The sequence below is a fragment of the Lacerta agilis genome, chromosome 7, assembly GCF_009819535.1.
Source record: "Lacerta agilis isolate rLacAgi1 chromosome 7, rLacAgi1.pri, whole genome shotgun sequence".
NCBI classification, from domain to species: domain Eukaryota; kingdom Metazoa; phylum Chordata; class Lepidosauria; order Squamata; family Lacertidae; genus Lacerta; species Lacerta agilis.
In genome coordinates, this window is record NC_046318.1 from 37,955,981 (window position 1) to 37,976,458 (window position 20,478).

Below are 20,478 nucleotides of genomic sequence, written 5' to 3' on the forward strand. Positions count from 1 at the left end.
TGAACACAATCAGATAATGACTGGCAAAGAAAAGCACACCACCAATTTAAGTGAAGGACGGATGTCCCCAATACTAGGGCTGCCATACGTCCAGATTGTCCCAGACACTACTGGGATTTCAAAGGCAGAATTGACGTATGGGGGAATTTCTGAAAGGTAGTGCTTTGACCTGGATCTTAGGCAAACACTTCCCAAATAAAAACTCTGTTACTAAAAGCAAACTTTCAGCTAAGCATTTAAAGATAAATACTATTTTGGTTAATTCAACTATATTCATTTGGTTTATAGTGACTTACTTGCCCATCACTTCTTGCATTCATTACATGGGATATCACTGACGGAGCTGCTCGCTGGGAAATGTCGCAAACAGGGAGCAAACTAACAGAAGTGTTAACTGGTTCCTTAGAAAATGTGAAACACCGCCATGCTACAGCATTCTGTAATAAAGATTTTTTTTTTTTACATTTTAAAAGCAGAACATTACTGTCATCCCCTAAATTACCCAGCATTTCAGGTTACTGACTTTTGTCAGGATATGCTAAATAGAGCCCTGCTGTTTTACTAACTAAATAAAATTTTCAAGCAAGAGGTGGTACCACACGGGTTCTGGGAGAGCATTCCAAGCATATGGGGCACTGAGCAGAATAGATGCCTTTTAGAAGCCTGATTAAAGAAACCTTTGACTGAAAGAAGGGCTGTAGCTCAGTAACAGAGCACGCGTTTTGCATGCAAAAACTTCAGTCTCTGGAAATCAAGGTAAAGCTGGGGAAAGACTCCTATCAGTAACCCCAAATTGCTGCCGTCACTATAAGCAATACTAAATGGATCCTATGGACTTGATATATGGATGCTTCCAGTGCTCCTAGTGAGCGAGCAAGAGATCTTTGAAACAGCTAAAGATAGTGAAACATGTCACAAATGCATTGAGCTACGAGTAGTGGATAATTAGAGGGGGTGCAGCTGTGTAAGGCAGCAACGAGGAGTTTGTGCTGCATCCAGGAGTTGATAGGATCCCAATGTAAGAGTTTAGGGAGAGGTGCTATGCAGTTTAAGAGCCCATAAATTATTTTGTTAGCCAAGTTCTGGAAAGCTGGGGGGAACCGCAAGCCAGAAAAAGAAAAGGCTGCAGTAATGGTTGGTGGCAACTGGAGTTTACATTAAGGGGCAGAAAATAAGCATGCTGTACTTAGCAAAGTTAGACAAGGGGTAGCAACATGACATGGAGATGAAGAATAGAAAGGGGAATCCAATAGAGTCAAAACTTTCCTTGATCAAGAAGTTAAGTAACTATGTTTTCAATACATTATGTACATACACTTAGAAAGCCAGGAGGAAGGGAGGATGAATATAGTAGGGAACCAAAAATAGATAATTGAGGGAGCTGATCTGGGAGAAGTATGGGAAAAGCTTTCCTTGCCAGAAACATCGAATGAGTGATTGGACAGGTAGGAAGAAAGTGACCTGGTCAACTGTTTCACAGGCAGAAGAGACAAGGGCAGAAGTGAATATTTCAACCTCTTTAATGAAACATTTCCAGGTTGAAGTAGACCTCCAGAAATAGAGCGGGGATTTACTTTGCTAAATCAATGGAAGTCAAAACTACAGTGCAGTCAGCCTCACAAATGTATTGCCATGCAATAAGGTTCATCAGCTACAATCCCTCTACTTCAGCTTCTTAGAACATCTGCTTCTGACAGCTGTTGTGGGAATAGCATAATGAAATCCTGCTACACAACCAACATTCCCATTGTAGAGAAACATGTCAGGATGCAAAGAAAATATCTCAAGTGATATCAACACACTGCAACAAGGGTAATCCGTTTGGCCCTCTGCTTATCTGGGAGTAAAACCAAACTGCTGGTTACCCATACTGTGGAACCAATGTAGCAGTCCCTTACAAGTAGCTGCTTCTTAAGAGATCACTATACAAGTTGCTATACTGGGAGGGGGTTGTTGGTTTGTGCATTTTTTTGTTCTTGTTTTTGTGATGTATTTTGTGTTACAAACTATGGATAAAAGCTTGTACAAAAGTTTAAATGAATAAATACTTACTGCATAAATAACAAGTCTGACTGGCACTCTAGCACATGTCTTGTTTGTTAGTTTTAGTGGAAGAGCTTTCCAGCTGCCAGATGGCATATCACCAAAGTCAAGGTGGTTTGTCGTTCCTGCTTCCACCTAATAGTAGAAAAGGGGGGGGGAGGGGAAATAATACCTTTAAGAATTGAGGCACACAAAGTCATATTTATTTGTATGAAGAAGCAAACAGGTATCACTGAAAGATAACTAGACAAGAGATTCTACCTGTGCCCCCTCCCGGAGAAGCATTCTGACCACAACCTCTTACTGTGACTATTACAGATTAGCCAAAACGAAGAAACAAAAAAGTTCCACCAACATGTGAAGTTATTAAAAATTGCTCATTGTGTACATCACTATGGGGAAAACTTGGACCTGGGTGCCAAATGTGCCCCCCATCTCTCTCTATCTGGCCCTCAGGATTCTCTCCAAGTCACACCTCCTCTTTGGCCCAACTTTATACCCTTCTTAAATATTTTCCCCAGGCTGGAATGTGCTCTTGAATTCTGATAATGCCTCTTGCTTGCCTGGATGGAGACTATAAAGGAGTGTGTGACTGTGGACAGAAACGTAACTACTGTAAAGAGGTCCGTCCATCCATACTTCAGCCTCTGGAAGACTGCAGCCCTCAGAATGAACATGTACATCCTGATATACATGGGCAACTAACAAATTTTGGTAGATTTGGAGAGACCAAGTATCGTATAGTAAAATTATTGAAAATCGAACTATTTTTTATAGTGTAGTGAAATATGAAGTTTCAAGACTCAGTATTGTCATTTGGAATTTAGGAAACGTTTTGTGGAATGATACAGCTGATAACATAGCAGTGGGGGGGGCAGTTAGGGGACCCCAGTTACAGAACACCATCTGCAGGGATGTTTATTTGGTGCAAACTTTGTACTGTAGATGACTGGCAAAAATGTTTATTGAATCAGGCACTGAGTATTTACAACTCTACTGTGCTTTTATTTCCTGCTTATTTCTGTATTTTGTTTTTTTAATTTTTGGAAACAATTAAATATTTGGATATTGCTGTGGCACCCCACTTATGGATTGTTGACAATCTGGAATCTAATTTGGTTAAGACTCGTTGTGGCGTTCACCCACACTTCGGATTGGCATAGAAGGTGTTAAAAGGAAATAACCAGTAAGAACCTTGAGGGGGCGGAGTTATGTGGGCTATATAAACCCCTCCCGGGGAAGGAAGGGGGTTCTTTGGGTCTTAGTTCTTTGGTCTGGGGTTCGTTGGGTTTTTGGTTCTTTAGTCTTGTCTTTAGTCTTTAGGCTTGTCTTTGCCTAGGGGGCTTGTTGTGGGTATTGAGAGGTTGGAAGAAGGGTGGCAAGGGAAGGAGTAGGAACAGGGTTGGGAGAATTTGTTGGGCACTGTTGTTAACAAGAACACAACCAAGAAAGTACTGTTTATTCAGAAACCACATGCGTATGTACTAAACTTCAAATAAAACAGTTTTGTTCCAATATTCTCCTTGACTGAACTGAGTGAAGTAAATACCAGACAAACTGGTTGGTGGCAGCGGTTAAGTAATAAAGTGGTGAGTGCAGGTATCAACGGACCGTTAAACGTCTGGGGGACCTGTGCAGGTTGAGCGAACCGCCACAAGTGGTGGCACAGCGGTGGGATCAAAAAGTCCAGTGACTGGAAAGAGAGGAGCAATACACCTGGAAGGGAGAGAGGATAAATCTGGAAAGGATATTATCCCGTCCTAGGGTGTAATTGTGGAGACTCTTGATCACTGTGAGGCTGAGAAAGAATTAAGAACTGGTGATCTCAAAAGTTATTCTGGCAGAAAGGTTTAAGTTGTGGTCGGGGGAAAGTACGCTGGAAAAGGTTAGAGAAACAACCTTAGGCGTGACTTTCAGACCATAGTCTTGGAGAACCTAGCCCAGAAAACAGACAGAGAAAAACGTTCTTTTCTTTAATAGACTGTTCGAACTCCTATTTTTAAGAATATGCCACCCAAAAAGACTAAGAACCCGGTGAGGGAATCACCTATAGAAAGTGCTGAAGAGGGAAATGGGGACCTGCAAGGGGAACCAGGCCCTATTGAAACTCCACCTGCGGGAGAGAGTCCTAAAATCTCTGAGGGTTTTGAAAAGTGGAAACTAGAGCAGGAATATAAACTGAGAGAGATGAAAAGGAAATTAAAGGCTGAGCAAGAAAAATGGAGGGCTGAGCTGGAATTAGAAAAAAACTAAATCTGAGAAAGAGGAGCAAATGATGGAAAAAGAAATGCAGTTTCAATTAGAAATGAGGAGATTGGAACTGACTGCAATAAAAAAGCAGAATAACAGTAACAATACCAATGGGCAAACACTTGTGAAAATAGAGTTAACACGTTTCCCAGAATATAAAGATAGATACCCCACAAGCATTGCAGCAGCTCCAAGGTTAGGAGATGAGATTAATGAAATCCGAGACTATGTGTATGATGGACCCAGATATGGGGGGAGGAATTGGGAGAACAATAAAAATAATACTGAACAACATCGAGGAAAATTTACCTCAGACTCCAATAAGGGAAATTACCCCTCAGAGAAGGGGCCCAATGAAAAGACATCCCTACAATCAGGGAGTGCTGAGGGAAAAGTTAATGAACCCAACAAGACAGATCCTCCTGAAATCTTTTGTGGGAAATGTGGGGAAAAGGGACATCGGAGGGATGAATGTTGGCAAGGAAAAGAGAAAATAAAAAGTCCCACAACTACAAAGAAAACATTTTGTGTCCAGGTTGTAGAGCAGGGCCCAACTGACTCGGTTGTCATGGCAACCAACTGGAATACAGTTGAGCAGGGGCCCAGTGAAGTAGCTGAGGCCAAGGTGCTACATTGTAATACAATCCAACATGATGGACACCTATTACAAAGTGCTGGGGAAAACATTTGGGTAGAGGGGAAAAAATACCGTGGGCTGAAGGATATGGGCTCACAAATCACAATCCTTCACCCCGATATAGTAAAATCGGAGGCCATCATTCCCGGGAAGACTATAAGAATAAAGGGAATTTTCAAACCTCCTGAGGTACTACCGATGGCAAAAGTTGATATTGGATATCAGAGTTGGTCAGGGCAGTGGGAAGTAGCGATCTCTGAAGAGATTTCCACCGCAATCCTTATTGGTTGGGATTTAGTAGAACATGTGCGAAGTGCTTTTATAGTCACCAGAGCACAAGGGAAGTTATTGTTGCCCAGGCCTGAACAAAGTGATACAGTTGCTGAAACCACTAAGGAAGGAGAGCAGCTGGGGGGAAGAGTGTCTATGGAAACAAGAGACGCTACATTATTTCCCCTGACTAATAGTCAAGCCTCAAACTGTGTGGAAAAACAAAAGGAGGATTTAGAGTTAAAACCCTATTTTGAGGCGGCAGAGATAAATAAAACCTTAACTCCTGAGAGTCCAGAACAATTTAAGTTGGACCAAGGTTTATTATATAGAGAAATTCTTATCAACCCAGCAAGGGGTGGTGGTGAGATACAACCACGATTGGTGGTTCCAACTGAATATAGGGGCAAGATCCTGCAAAACACACACAACAGTGTGTTTAGTGCACCCATGGGGATTAATAGCACAAAATACCTGACATTCAGGATGGACGATGAAATCTGTAGTGTCCAACTGAATGCATCAAAGTCAGTCAAGTCACTAAACCTTCAACCCAATCTAGACTATAGTAGTCATGTTGTTAAAAAAGCCCGTGAAATTGGTAAAGGAGGGTATACCTGCAGTGTGACCAGTGACCTATCTGTGAGATCAGTTAGAACAACTAGTCGTATTTATGCTAAACCATTCCGCAGTTGGAAATATAGAAAGAAAAACGTCCTGGAAGTTATAGCTGGCATGGTGTCCCATCAACTTGCTATGAAAGTGAAAGTGTTTCCTACACTAGAGATTGTGTGGTGGGAAGATGGGAACCCTGCTGCTCATGCAACACAAATAAATGTCCAAGATAAACGTGGTTACACAGCGTTAATGTGGCCACCACAGCAAAGACATAAAAAAGTAGTCTGCAAATTGCTCAAAGTGGGAACTGATAAATCAATACAGACCAAAGATGGACTGACAGCAAGGGAGATTGCTATGAGCAATAAGCAATCAGAGCTTTTTAGCCTACTTTCATTGAGTGATCACGCTTGTATAGAAAGCTTCAGCAAGCTGACTAAAGAAAAGAAGCTATCCATAAACTTATGAAAACAGTTCCCAGTACATTTAAAAGCCAGACAACCAGTTCGTATGCAGCTGTTGAGGACATAGAGATGTGTGTACAAGGCCTCGAGCTTGAACCCTTAACAGAGATCCTGAAGGAGGGAGAAGTTGGTCCAAGAGAGCTTTTGACCCTGAGAAACAAGGATTTGACACAGCTTGGAATCCACAATCGTAACAGATGCATCGAGTGCAGGGATCGGAGGTGGACTGTGTCATACGGCAGAGAAAAGACTGGTGCCAGAGAAAGATTCTTCTTACAGCGTTTAAGGACACTAAGGAGTGTGAAAGTTCCCTTAACATCGTCGCCGATGCCCTATCCAGGAGACCGGAAATGGAAGAAGAAGAGTGAACTACTGAAAATAACCGTAGTAAAATTGTATATATGTTGTTTTGGGGGGTGGACATCCATGAATAATGAGGTATGTTTATGTGTAGCAACTGACAGTTGATCAGGAGGTCACTTGGCAAAGTGAACCCTCCTGAATCAAACTTTCTAAAGGGGGGAGGTATGTGGCGTTCACCCACACTTCGGATTGGCATAGAAGGTGTTAAAAGGAAATAACCAGTAAGAACCTTGAGGGGGCGGAGTTATGTGGGCTATATAAACCCCTCCCGGGGAAGGAAGGGGGTTCTTTGGGTCTTAGTTCTTTGGTCTGGGGTTCGTTGGGTTTTTGGTTCTTTAGTCTTGTCTTTAGTCTTTAGGCTTGTCTTTGCCTAGGGGGCTTGTTGTGGGTATTGAGAGGTTGGAAGAAGGGTGGCAAGGGAAGGAGTAGGAACAGGGTTGGGAGAATTTGTTGGGCACTGTTGTTAACAAGAACACAACCAAGAAAGTACTGTTTATTCAGAAACCACATGCGTATGTACTAAACTTCAAATAAAACAGTTTTGTTCCAATATTCTCCTTGACTGAACTGAGTGAAGTAAATACCAGACAAACTGGTTGGTGGCAGCGGTTAAGTAATAAAGTGGTGAGTGCAGGTATCAACGGACCGTTAAACGTCTGGGGGACCTGTGCAGGTTGAGCGAACCGCCACACTCGTTTTCCCAGGCTACTTCAGGTTGCTAGCATTAGTTTCTGTATGCTGCTGTAAGGAGCTGTGTTGGCTCTGTAAGAACTTTTAAAATTATTTGTCTTCAGTTGATTTAAGGTACCTTTTTACCTGCTCTGCCTTTTTTTGGATTGTTTGTACCTTGCTTTATTTGTAGCTTATTATGAGATTGTAAGATGAAGGGCAGAATAAATGTACCAAATAAATTAATAAAGGCGAACTAGGATACCTTATAGCAAGTCAAACTATTAGCCTATCTAGCTCAGTACTGTTCACAATGACTGGCAATGGCACTCTAGGGTCTCAGATAGGGATCTCCTCAGCCCTGCTTGGGCTACACCCCTTCCCTAACAATGTATTTATCAGAACTATGCATTATGCACTCATCTGGATTTTTACCTCAATATCGGGAATCTCAGCAACTGCATTCACAATCACTCTAGCTGCTACGGCCTGTGCCTGGACTATTGTATCTGCATCTGCAGTAAATGGCCAAGAGGCAATACTAAGTACACACTGAAAGACTCCTGCTTGACAGGGTAGAAACAGCATTTTTAGATCTTCGGCAGTACGAGGTCCTATGACAGTTTTGTTTTTAAACAGGAAGCACCTGTGCTTCAGAGGGTCCATCTACAAAAAAAAGCACACACACAATCAGAGGTTCAGGACAAAGCCAGCAATTCTCAATAGAGAGGTGTAAAATAGATGCAAAGAATTGGGAATGGGATGGCATTTAAAGGTTCTGCGTTGACCATATCCAAATCCTTTCTACTGCTGTGCTGCCCCCCTTCCCCATGGTACATTGGTGAATACTTTTGAAATGGAACATAGATATGAAAGTTTCATCACAATGACTTTTGTGTTTGAAAAACAGGGGTTGCTATCAATAGGAGGAAGAGTGTTGAAGTCCATCATAGTTTATGGTCAAATGATACTAAAAAGTACAGAGCTTCAACCAGATTCCAAGTTAATAATTATCTAGCCCTTTGGGGAGGGGGGCTGGCAAGCAGGCCGCCATCTCTATTTTAAAACACGGTTTACTTCACTAGAGAAAAAAAGTAAAATATTAAAATATGCATAATACATATCAAGATTTGGTACATACCTTTTCGCCATCAAGCATAATACTAAGGAGGCTGATGCTGACCTGTAGCCACCGTTCAGATGGGTTAAGAATACTAAGGACTGTGTGTGATGTCAGCCCCACACAACAAGCATTAGGGAATGTTAATTCTTCTGGGACTTTTACACGTTCTAGGAAAGAGAAAATAACCAATAAATTGATTTCTGTTTCAACTGCAAATTTTGGACAGCCTAAAAACAGAGCTAAAATGTATTTTATCAAACTGCTGGATAAAATGGATTTTATGCAACAGCCTGCAGGCAGAGTTCTGCTCATGCAACAGGATTTCACCCTTCAAACCTGCTCTGAAGGGTTCATCAACCTCTTGGAGCAGACGAAAAAATTGTTCATTGGCTGCTTTACATATAATGAACAAATAAAGATGGTAAATGATGCTCATTTAAAATTTAAATATATAAAAGAATGACCAAGAGTCCCAAGTAAATGTCTTCCTGACCACAAAAGGCATTAGATAAGGTTGCTGGAAGAAAAACAATTAACTTACCAAGTCCAAATGGCACAGATTCCTCCAGCTGTCTAGGTCCACCAGCATCAGCTACTTGCACTGTATGTGGAGTGCTACTAAAGACATTCTGGCTGGAAATGAAGTTGCACTGTGGAGCTGCACCCAACATTCCAGATCCAACTTCTGAACCTGGTGTCATTCCAGCAGTCAGTGAGCTTGGAACATGACCCACAGGGATGGTAGAATAAATCAGTCCTGGTGGAACACCAAAAACTGGAGGACATCCAACTTGATACTGAGGCAAAGCCATATTTGTTTGAGATGGCAAGCTTCTCAGATATTGTTGGGCAAATGGTGTTGTTCTAAGGGAACACCCTGTTAGCAGTGTTGGAACTTGAGAAGATATGGCTGGAATTTCTGAAACAGGGACATGTGATTTAAAGTTTGCTCTATTTTGACTTAATGAAATACAGTCACCTAAACTGTCATGAGCAGGCACATCTTTTTGAGAGTATAGGCCTGGTCCATGTGCTGTGGTGTTACACCCATGCTCTGTTACTGGTACTTCAACATTTCCCAGTTCATTATTATTTGAACATTTCTGTGCAGAGTGATCTTTGCTCTTTGATGGTTGCTCTCTAGTTGATTTCTGGTGCTCTGGTAGGCTGGAAGCATCTGCAGATTTGTTTATTTCTAGTTTCTTATTATGGTTTCTTGCACTAGTTTTTGCACTGCTTAGTGATGGATGTTTGTTATATTGCAAATCAATGTTTTTTTTAGTTTCTTCTTCCAATGCTGAAGTTGGGCTGGTCCAAACTATTGTTGTGCCCCAGCCACTGGCACGATTATTCTGAATAGAAGATATTAAAATTTTGATTAGCATTTATAATTTGTAATAAGCTTATGATTAGTACATATTAAAAGCCTCTACACAGAGAGCCTACTATACTTTCCTACAAAGTAGACAAAACACCACAATTAATTCACAAAATGAATTAGTATTATAGCCAAAACTGATTATCCTTCTTCAATGAAAAAAAACAAGGCTTTTAAATGCAGAAACAATACTTACTGGCCCTGTTTGTATGCTATACTGAACCACAGTTAGAAACAAACTGTGGCTCACTGTGAATGAACAGTGTGCTCCTCAAATTGCACCTACTCTGCTCCTCCATTTCCTGAGCCAGAGGTTAAACCACAGTGAAAGCTTAGCATGATGGGCAAGGCTCAATGTGTGGTTTCTCTCCAGGCAGGTGCAGTTTGAGCAGCATTCATCAGCACACCATAGCATAGGGCTTAATGTGATGTGTCAAACAGGCAACTATGTTAAATAAATTCATCATAGCTAATTTTTAAAAGCCACACAACTCTGGTACAAGGTGAGTATTTGCTGCAAGCTTTTCATATAAAGTCAGCAATCTCATGTGCTTCCAGGCGGCTGCTTCCCCAGGAATGAAGCAAAAAGTAATTCTTAAGAAGTAACAAGGTGTATTAAATGAACAAGTGTGTATGTGCAACTAGAGATTAGGTGCAGTATTTGCCACGTCACCAGTACTAGCCCTGCTGGTACAGCATAGTAGTTGGCATGAGGCAGGGCAGGGATGGGGAACATTTTTGACCCAGCAGAGCAGATCTTTATCTTCTTCCACTCCCCACAGGTCAACTTTGATAGGTGGGACCACCTAGCTGTCACGCACCTGATGTCATAATGATGTCAGGTAACTAGCAGGTGGTTTGTCCCACCCACCTGCCAAATTGGTCCATGGACGTGGGAAAGACAGCCCAAGCAGGACAGAACTCCTTGTGTATCAGTGTTCAATCCCACTTTCTGGAGGTTTGGGGTGTGCTAGACAATTCCCTGTGGGAACTTGCTGGCATGCGCAAACTAGGATTAGAGCTAATGCGCGGAGGATCAATCCTGCTTCCTCCATCCTTGTCTAAGCCTGCCCCACACCTGACATCACAGATTATGCCAGTTATGGGGAAGGTGGGCATACCTTTGGGAAAGACATTCTGGCATGCCACATGGGGAGGCCTGGCAGGTCAAGTTTGGTAAACAGGCCAGAGCTTCTCCTCTCCTGCGGCACTGCACAAATGAGTTTTCATAGTCCACTGTGTTATTAATTCATATTAGCTCATGTCAGCAAGTGTCCTAAGAATATCTGCTATGATTTTGCCATTTTGTTTTTCATATCACTGATCTGAATTCCAGAGCAGCAGGTTCATGGAAATGGTAAGTTTAGAATGCGGCGGTGGGGGAGGTTAACACTAACACTTACAATACATTTTGACCGGAACATTAAATTAGTTCTCCTTACTCATCCAATCCCTTTTATGTATGTTCCACTGTACTTAAGGGGACAAGAAACTAACAGATTAGCTAGTACAGTGATACCTCTGGTTACGAACACTTCTGGTTACAAACGCTTTGGGTTATGAACTCCACTAACCCGGAAGTAGCTGCTCCTAGTTGCGAACTTTGCCCCAGGATGCAAATGGAAATCGCGCGCCAGAGGCGCGTGTGCAGTAGGAGGCCCCATTTAGCGAAAGCGCGCCTCAGGATAAGAACGGTTTCAGCTTAAGAACGGACCTCTGGAACAAATTAAGTTCGTAACCAGAGGTACCCACTGTACAGAGTAAGTCAGAGTCCTGGCTAAAGTGTAACAATTTCAGCTTGGGTAATACAAGTCAAAATCTAGTACACCGTCCACTATACTATACTGGTTCTTGACTAATATTTTATACTTCTGGGAAGATTGATCCTAGGTGCATTTTATGAAGAACTAACTATAACTTGAAACTTGGCATATAAAAAATGTTTTTCATCTAACAAGCTACTCACCTGACATCTCTCTGGACTAGACAGAGTTAGATTCTGAAGGGTTTTTTCAGTGGCAGAGACAAAGGTCAATCGTCCCAAGCTATGATCAGTACACAGCACCTGAGGTAAGCTATCATTACAAGATGATTCCTTAGAATTTGATGTCGTATCAGGACAGTCAGCATCAGCTCTAAAACACAAAGAATGCTGACTTTTAAAAAATGTACCCACAAACAAACTGCCTACATAACCATTTAATAATATCCGGCTTTTCACTCCATCAGTAATGTGATTTGCCCCTCATCTGTTTCCCTGGAAATAGTAGTGGTTGCCACCAGACCAGCACTGTGTTTCCAATGTTCCACCCCCCACCTTCTGTTCTTAATGTGACCTAGCAGAGCCATGGCTGCTACCAGCTTAGTGCTACTAGCCTGTAATGGAGGCCATATCTGAGCCAATCCTTTAAAAAGTGTTTCTAGATCTTAGTTGCATGAAGCAAAATGACCTAGTAACTGCTAAAACTACACGATCTAGTAAGAGGCTAGATGCAGCTTTTGAGTTTGCTTCTGCTCATTTCACTCCTCAGGCCAGTAACAGACACAGTATAGACCCTGACAGAGCCTTGGCTTAATAATCATGCATTTTCACCTTTCTTTTATTATCCAAATGCTCTGCTTCCCCGCTCTATCACCTTAGCTGTCCTTCAGTGTCATGTTTGACCATGCTAAATCTCAAAAAACATAGTTCGGGGGTAGCCTCCTGATGCTGGTAAGACTAACGTTCTCATCATCCATGACACTGGTCAGTGCTGGATTAAGCTAAAAACATCTGGAGGGCACCATGTTGGCTACCTGTTCAACTGTCAGAGACCTGGATTTAGGAGCACCATAGTTAATTTGTTTGTGTAGCATCACATCTGCATGAGGCTTGCCTTTCGTTTTTCCTGTATCACCACAGTATTTTATAAACAAGTGTATACCGCTAAATAAAAATAAACAGTTTACATAAATGGAATATTGATAATAACATTTAACAAAATTGCTAAAATTGAAGAGAAACAGTAACACAGAGTGATGCACCACAGGTAGCATTGAGCAGTGTACAAAACAGATAATTAAAAATTAAGACCCAGAGTCCAGGAAAGCTTGGGTAAAAGTATGTTTTAAGAGGCATTACCCAATAGGATGGGTGACAATGCAGGAAGCAGGCCTTATTGGTGATGTCACAAAGTGACAATTGTCTGGTTGTAGAACGGCCAGCAGTGTCTCTGTAGAAGATCTTAAAGATCAGTTTGGATCCTGGTGCCAGGTTGTGTAGGGTTTAAATTCCAGCAACAAAAGCCTGAACGTAGCTCAGTAGCTAATAGGAAGCTACATTAATTTATGGAGTATCCTTACTACTTGAGCAAGTCACATAATTTATAACAAAATAATGATGCTGGCTCTTTGATTTGACACTGAATACTGTAATATTGTTCACTTGGCAAGAATGCTAAGCAGCAGCAATGTTCTCATTTCTAGTTCACACTTAAATATGTAAAAATGACTGCCATGTTATATTATGACAATTGTCTTGAAGAGGTTTATATTGATTGAAGTGTGTTTAAAAATTAGAGCCTCATGTACAGAGGTCAAAAGTAGTATTTGCCAATGATTAGTTAATGTGTATATTCAAATGAGAGATTATCTCTCAAAGACAGAGAGCATGCTTTGCACAAAGGAAATCCCAGGAATCTCATTTTTAAAAGGGCTGTCAGGTGATGGGGAAGACCGACTGTGACCTCAGGGAGCTGTACCAGTACAGTAGGGCAATAATGGATTGTATGGCTCAGACCATGCAATCTAACCGTATTCAACTACTAACTCCCACCCACATTTGGGCTTTTCATGTTCCCACACAATAGTTACCCTAAAAGAGCAGTTCCAGAAGCTTCATTTGGAGATGAATGAATAAGTGGAGACGTTGAAGGTCTGAAACTATATTGTTCATCATCTGAAATCTGTATACAAGGCATAGGAGTTGCAGGTGCCTGTTCTGTTACTACAACCGCATTACCTGAATATTTTAAAAAGGAGATGTTGAAATTAATCCTCCTAGCCATGGAAAGAATGACTTCAGATTATCAGCGACTATCTACCTCAGGAGGCAGTACTTCTCAACAGAAATTTGCAAAGCCTATGTTTAGGGGTTTCATATTTAGCAATGCTTCTGAGACAAAGGTGACCATTTGATAATGCTGGACAAACTTAGATGGAACATTCCAAGCAGCTGCCATGCAGATACCTGCTACAGCATCAATCTGTGCTAATCACTGAGAGAAAGATACACAGCTTCACAGCTGTGCACCTAACTTCAACACACCCTTGCTGAAAAGTACCATTCTAATTGAAATTATATAGGTTCAAGTGGCGATTTTGTCAACACCCTTGGTATCAGATTCCATGTGAGGAGCCTAAAAACTGAATAGCTTACGATGCAAGCCCCTTTCAAGTACTGTTTAATGTGAGAAAGCACAGGTGTATGTGAAGCCTGGTTTCTCCAACAATGAAGAGGTTGCTGAAGCTTGCCTCCTTTCAAGTGCCAGTAGAAAGGGCAGAATGTATAATAAATAAAAAAATTATTTATTTATAATTATTTATTATTTATTTAGAATAAATAAAAAATTATTTATTTAGAATAAATAAAATATTATTATTATTGGCCCTGTTTAGGGAAGTTTTTAATATTTAATGCTGTACTGTTTTTAACACTCGATTGGCAGCCGCCCAGAGTGGCTGGGGAGACTCAGCCAGATGGCTGGGGTATAAATAATAAATTACTATTATTGTTATTGTTATTATATAAATTATAGAATGTGGCAACCAAAATCACTTGGATTCTTTCCAGGAACTGCTTTCAAAACACTGGCAAACAGGAGAAATACATAGCCAGCTCAAAATCTGTCCCCTTTGTCTGAAACTATCACTTCCTTATCCCAGGGGAAATTGGTAAGAGTTTTCCGGCCATGTCTGAAATACCCTTACCTGATTCTGAATTCAATGATTCTGTCAAAAACCGCAGGAAATGAGAATGTTTATAAATGGAAGGTAGTCACGCTGATACCCTTCTGCTTAGACTTAGTTATCAAAAGAACACGTTTTTAACCACAATACTTAGAGAGTCTTACTCAGAGGGACAATATACTTTGTGTGAATCAATCCATGGCTGCTTGAAAACAGCTATGCACCAAAGGCTACCATAGCCACTTTATTGCATGGCCACTATTAGATTGATGCTCCATGAGCCACAAGTTATGAGAACTTGGTGAAAAGAATAAAGTCATACAGAATACCCATGAGGCCAGTACTCCCACTTTCAGAGTGGCTGCAACTCCAAGTAATAAGGGCCAGTGAACATTTAGGTGAGATTTCTGCAGAGCTTGAACATGTTAGAGAGCGACTCAATAAGATGCTTAAGACACCTGTATTTTGCCACATTTTAGTCCAGATTGAAATTGTTTCTGCTGAAAATCACAAGCAAACACTGCAATAAACTGGGAAAAATTATGGTTTCAAATCTTGGTATCAAGCAATGTCCTTTATTTCAAAAGTGAGAGTTGATGGGGAGAAGTGTGCTCCTTTTGTCCTTTACAATTCCATTTAAATCCAGGGGGTATAGATCTTAACGAAATTTTGGGGCAAGCCAACAAAATGTTCAACTAGGTCCTGGTCTGTTAGAATAAGTGAGATCATTTCAGAAATCCAAGTAATGTCAACTGGGTGCCCTTAGTACCTGGTTACAGTCCTAGGAAAAGGACAAGTGACCTAGACTCCTGCGAACAATTTGGAGACATAATACCTCTTCTTGCCTTGTTCTGAAGACTACGGTTCTCTGCCCAGAAGCCCAAAACCAAGCCCACCTAATTAAACTAAAATTAAGGAAGAAATAACCTTCTGTAAAAGCAACCATGCTTCCAAGGAAAGCAGCTCTCCTTCAATGGAGGGAGGCAAAGAAACAGCCTCCAGAAGTAGATGAGAGCAGTTATCAAGCACAGGAATGAAGAATAAACTTCATAAACCTATAAATAACAAACTATTTCAGCTTACTTTCAAAGCAGGCTTTGGCAGAAATCAATATACCTATACTCTACTCACCAACAACTTTCTGGTTATCAGAAGATATGTTTTCAAAAGCTATGTGTTTTTCGTTGTTGCATGCAGCATTATCTTCCATTATCTTCTCATCTTGTTTTTCTTGGTATTTAATATTGGATATAATTTTTTCCTTATTAGGGTGTACAGGAAGAGGGGAAAGCAATATTGGAACAGATTTTAAACTGAGGGGCAGAGTGTTGTTGCTGGTTCTTCCTTCTGATTCAGAGTAAACTGGATAAAGAAAAAAAGTGTTCACAATCCAATTATACATTTTTGACTTTATACCAGATGCAGGGTTTTCCACTCTTATAAATGCATTGCAAACTTCCTCCCACACAGACCAATGGAAATTACTTATGATCTTGGCAGACCGCATAATTATTTTTCTGCCTATTGTAGCATTTACAACACACTGCGATAGAAGCTGTATGAATGTTAATTGTACTATTGCATCTTTAATTGCTTATATTGTATTTTATTGTACCATATTTTGCATCCCATAGCATTCAAACTGTAATGCAACATAAAACAATAATACGTGTGAACACAGACATACTGTAGACCACCTGAATGCAGCTCACAGACCAGAGTGTGGGAACCTTGTTATATACAAAAGAAATAATTTAGATAAACACATATGGGTATCAAAAGCTGATATGTGAGCTTTCTGGCTGCACATGCAGTACCTTCATGCAAGCCAGCAAACAAACAAACCACAAACTCTTCCATTAATTAGTGTTTGCATTTCATCTAAACTGGAAAACTATGGTTAGCAGCTTTCAAACACACCAGGGTATTATGGCATTGCTGGAAGTTGGATTTGTATCCTGATTTGTTCTGAAACTATTAAGCACAGCTGCCCAACGCAAACAGAACTAAGAAACCACAGTGTGGATTTCCTGCACTGTTTGCAGGCCCATGTGAAGAGCGGGGCAAAGGGTTATGTGTGTGGTCAAAAGATCTATTCCACTGCAAAAGATCATTTCTCTCATTACAAGCCATACTGACCCAAAGTTTTCATTAAGCTGCACTGAAATAATTGCCATTCTGTTAATGTCAGTTGTAAATGTTATTTTTAAAATTGCACAGCTACCAAACAGTTTAGAAGACATGTTAAAGACTTACTAGGAAGTGCTTTTCCACTATCCTCCAAAGATATGGTGTTAGTTTCTGATGGTCTCTCTTCTGAATCTGGTACAGCAGAAGTCAGGTTTTTTGGAAGAAAGTCTTCACCTATGTTAGATGCTGCTTTTAAACATTCCATTTCCTTTTTCTCAAAACTTGTTTTACAAGATGAGTCTCTGTAACTGTTTTCCTCATGTATTATGCTTAGATTATGCTTCTCTTCTCCATGCCTGATAGACAAATTACTTTTGGACAACTCTCTTGGAGAAAGCATTTCAGATTCCTGTTTGTACAAAACTGTATGAAAGTCCCTGGCAGTTGCTTCATCTTTAATTATGCTTTCAGGTTCACAGTCATTCTCAACTTCATCAGTTTTTCTGAGATATTTCTCTATGTCAAATGTGCTATTTTCTACATTGTTGACATATGACTGACTTGCGGCAGAAAAGTCTGTGGGTTTGATACCTCCAGGGATGCTAGTTACTTCTCTATTTTTATTTGAGGCTTTCGTCATCAAAGCAGCGAGTTGTGATGGATCAGTACTAACAGAAGCATTTGCAATAGCAGATGCAATTGTGCTTATACTTAATATAGATGGCTCATGCTGCTTACATTCAACTTTTCTATCTTCATATTTCTCCTAGAAGTTGGAAAAATGAAAAGTTGACATTTTAAACATCTTGTAGCAAAGCTGAACTCATGTGTCATAACAGTTATATCGCCTCCAATATCAGAGGTAGTATAGTTCTGAATACCAGTTATTGAGCATTTTAAGCAGGAACTGAATCATTGCGCTCATGTCCTGCTTGTGGGCTTCCCATTGTCATTTTGGCTGGCTACTGAGAATAGAATGTGGGACTAGACAGACCTTTGGTCTGAACCAGCAGTAGTTCTGCTACTCAGACAATTTATTCAGAAAAATTGACCACTTTTTCCACTCGTGAGACAGTATGTTTTAACTTCCAGCTTCAGGTTTAACTGTACCATATTTTTCCGTGTATAAGACGATGCTTTTTGCTAAAAAAAAAAAGGCAAAAATTGGGTATCATACACAGATAGTGAATACAGAGGCGGCACGTGTGATTAATGGCAGCAGCAAGCAGGAGATTGGCAGCAGTGATTGGGTGGGTGATTGGTGGCTGCAGCAAGGCTTGCTGGTGATTGGCTGCGGCAACTGGGCAGGTGATTGGCAGACTGTCGGCTGCGACAAGTAGGTGGGTGGGCTGTTGGTGGCGGCAAGCGGGCAGACAATTGGCAGCTGCGGCAAGGTGCGTGATAGGCAATTACTGTGGCAAGCAATCGGCAGTGGTGGGCCGGCGAGTGAGCAACTGGCGGAAGTGACCCACCCCCACCCCCCAAAAAGCTAAACAACTTAATTTCGGGTTTAAAAAATTTGTCTTATACACAAGGGCGTCTTAAACACGGAAAAATATGGTATGTTAGACACACTGAAATATTTGTTTCAGGATTCTTATAAATGAAATACTTTTTAACAGATACCTATTTTGCTTTTGATATATAAATACTTACCCTTCCACTCTCTCTGTCTTTTGCACTCACTTCACAAAGGGTAAATGTAGCAGATGCAATGTGGGAGTCATCTTTAATGCTTTCTTCTACATTCCCTAAGACAAGAAAAGATAGCTTGTATTCGCTAGAATACTGCTTACAATAAGCCAATAAAAGAAATATATTGCAAAGAACAAATTGCAAAGGTTAATGTTGCGCCTAGCCATATTCAGATCATTATCCATGTTTTCATGCTGCTGTTCCTCCTCTTTCTGTTGTGTATATTTGCTTTGGCACAGATAACGTACTTCTATTAACCTGATTTGTTAACTCACATTAACATAGAGTTCCCTGGCTTGGATGCAATGGGGAATTCTGGATTAATGCAAGGCAGGAGATCCAAGTCACTGGCCAATGTGAAAAGAGGAGAGGAATGTTTTATGAAACTATGAATGATTGCCTGAACATGGCCATTTTAAGTGTAAATACCACAGAAATGTAATTAAGAACACGTCTAAGATCTATTTGGAATAACAAAAATCCTATGTAAACGCAATTTACTGTATATTCTGGCGTATAAGACTACTTTTTAATCCAGGAAAATCTTCTCAAAAGTTGGGGGTCATCTTATACACCAGGTGGAGAATCTGCAGTCAAGTGTATCTCAAACTCTACATTTTAACTGGAAAAGTTGGGGGTCGTCTTATACGCCGGAAAATAAGGTAATTCTATCTGTACTCTTAACTGCTTATTTTCATACCAAGCACAGTGTGTGAGGATAATACTAAGCTGCATAAGGAAACATACGATTTCTAAGCCACCCTTCATGAAAAGATTCCAGGGTGATTTACATATCTGTACTATTAAATACCACACATAATAAAGCACTAAAACCAAAATTTTAAAATCTGTTAAATAACCTCCTGGCCTGCATATAGCCCCAACACCCTTTTTGACACACACCCCAAAATGACTTTTAAAAGTTCCTATGCACCCCCAGTGTTACAATACCAAAAGCTTTTTGCAATACCCATGTGTCTTTTTTATTTTTAAGTAATTTAAAATTAGCTATCCTCACTTTTAGACTTCAGCAATGCCCACTTTGACATGTTGCCACTGGAGGGGTTGGCCATGAGTCAATCCTGCCCTCTGCATGAAAAATATGAGCTACTCCTTACATTAATATGAAACAGCATTAAACCCTGCAGGAACCTGCAGCATAATTGGCAGAGGTGTCCTCCAATGCCATTCTAGAATATGCCTAATACGAAACACATCCCATTTTCCTGCCCTCACTTACACTCTATTGGCAGACTAGCAGCTTAGTCTGCAACTGTATGCTATATAGTGTTATCAGACTTGGCCCAATACATAAGCAGATTTTGGAAATGAAGTGAACAATTAGCTAACATCATGTGTGTCCAGCGTGATGCCCTTCAAGTGTTGTGAACTATCCATTAGCCATGCTGGTGGGAAGTATGAGGAACTGTAGTTCACAATCTCTGGAGGCCACTAGGTTGGCTTCACCTGATTTACATCGTCATTTAGCTGTAAACAGCTACTTGCACAGAATTCTTAGGTTTACGAAAATTATTAGGTTTACAAGAAATTACCTTGAAGAGTAGAAGTCTGAGAATTCAGTTCATCAGAGTTTGTTCTAGATACATCAGATTGCCTCCACAAAGGAAGAGGTTGTCTCTTTTCCGGTGAAGTAATGAGATAACCAAAAGATGGCTGTAAGAGGAAATAACGTTCATGATAAATGCTTTGAGAAACATGTAGTAATAGAAGCTGCCAACACAGCGTCTAGATCTGGAAGATGTCAAACTTGCCTTCAGAAATTTGCTTCTTTGCCCTGTGATTCACAGTCCATTGTAGAAAATAACTCAACAGGCACATGAGATTACATCATGGACAAGTCAGTAATGGGCTACATAGACAAATGCAGTAA

At 40.6% G+C, this 20,478-nt stretch overlaps 1 protein-coding gene across 2 annotated transcripts in view; it reads right to left on the reverse strand.

The window, feature by feature from the left end:
• Positions 1 to 20,478, reverse strand: part of CEP192 (centrosomal protein 192) — a 56,767-nt gene that overhangs the window by 25,601 nt on the left and 10,688 nt on the right. The window contains exons 15-25 of one of the 2 annotated variants that reach the window (XM_033154842.1): positions 20,141 to 20,261; positions 18,549 to 18,634; positions 17,019 to 17,658; positions 15,894 to 16,124; positions 13,668 to 13,815; positions 11,782 to 11,950; positions 8,979 to 9,789; positions 8,456 to 8,604; positions 7,750 to 7,980; positions 2,053 to 2,178; positions 297 to 437 (exon numbers count right to left, since the gene is read on the reverse strand). In XM_033154842.1, coding sequence (XP_033010733.1) covers positions 297 to 437; positions 2,053 to 2,178; positions 7,750 to 7,980; positions 8,456 to 8,604; positions 8,979 to 9,789; positions 11,782 to 11,950; positions 13,668 to 13,815; positions 15,894 to 16,124; positions 17,019 to 17,658; positions 18,549 to 18,634; positions 20,141 to 20,261 — 2,853 coding nt within the window. Of the gene's footprint in view, positions 1 to 296; positions 438 to 2,052; positions 2,179 to 7,749; positions 7,981 to 8,455; positions 8,605 to 8,978; positions 9,790 to 11,781; positions 11,951 to 13,667; positions 13,816 to 15,893; positions 16,125 to 17,018; positions 17,659 to 18,548; positions 18,644 to 20,140; positions 20,262 to 20,478 lie in introns of both variants that reach the window. The other variant, XM_033154841.1, reaches the window with a different exon arrangement.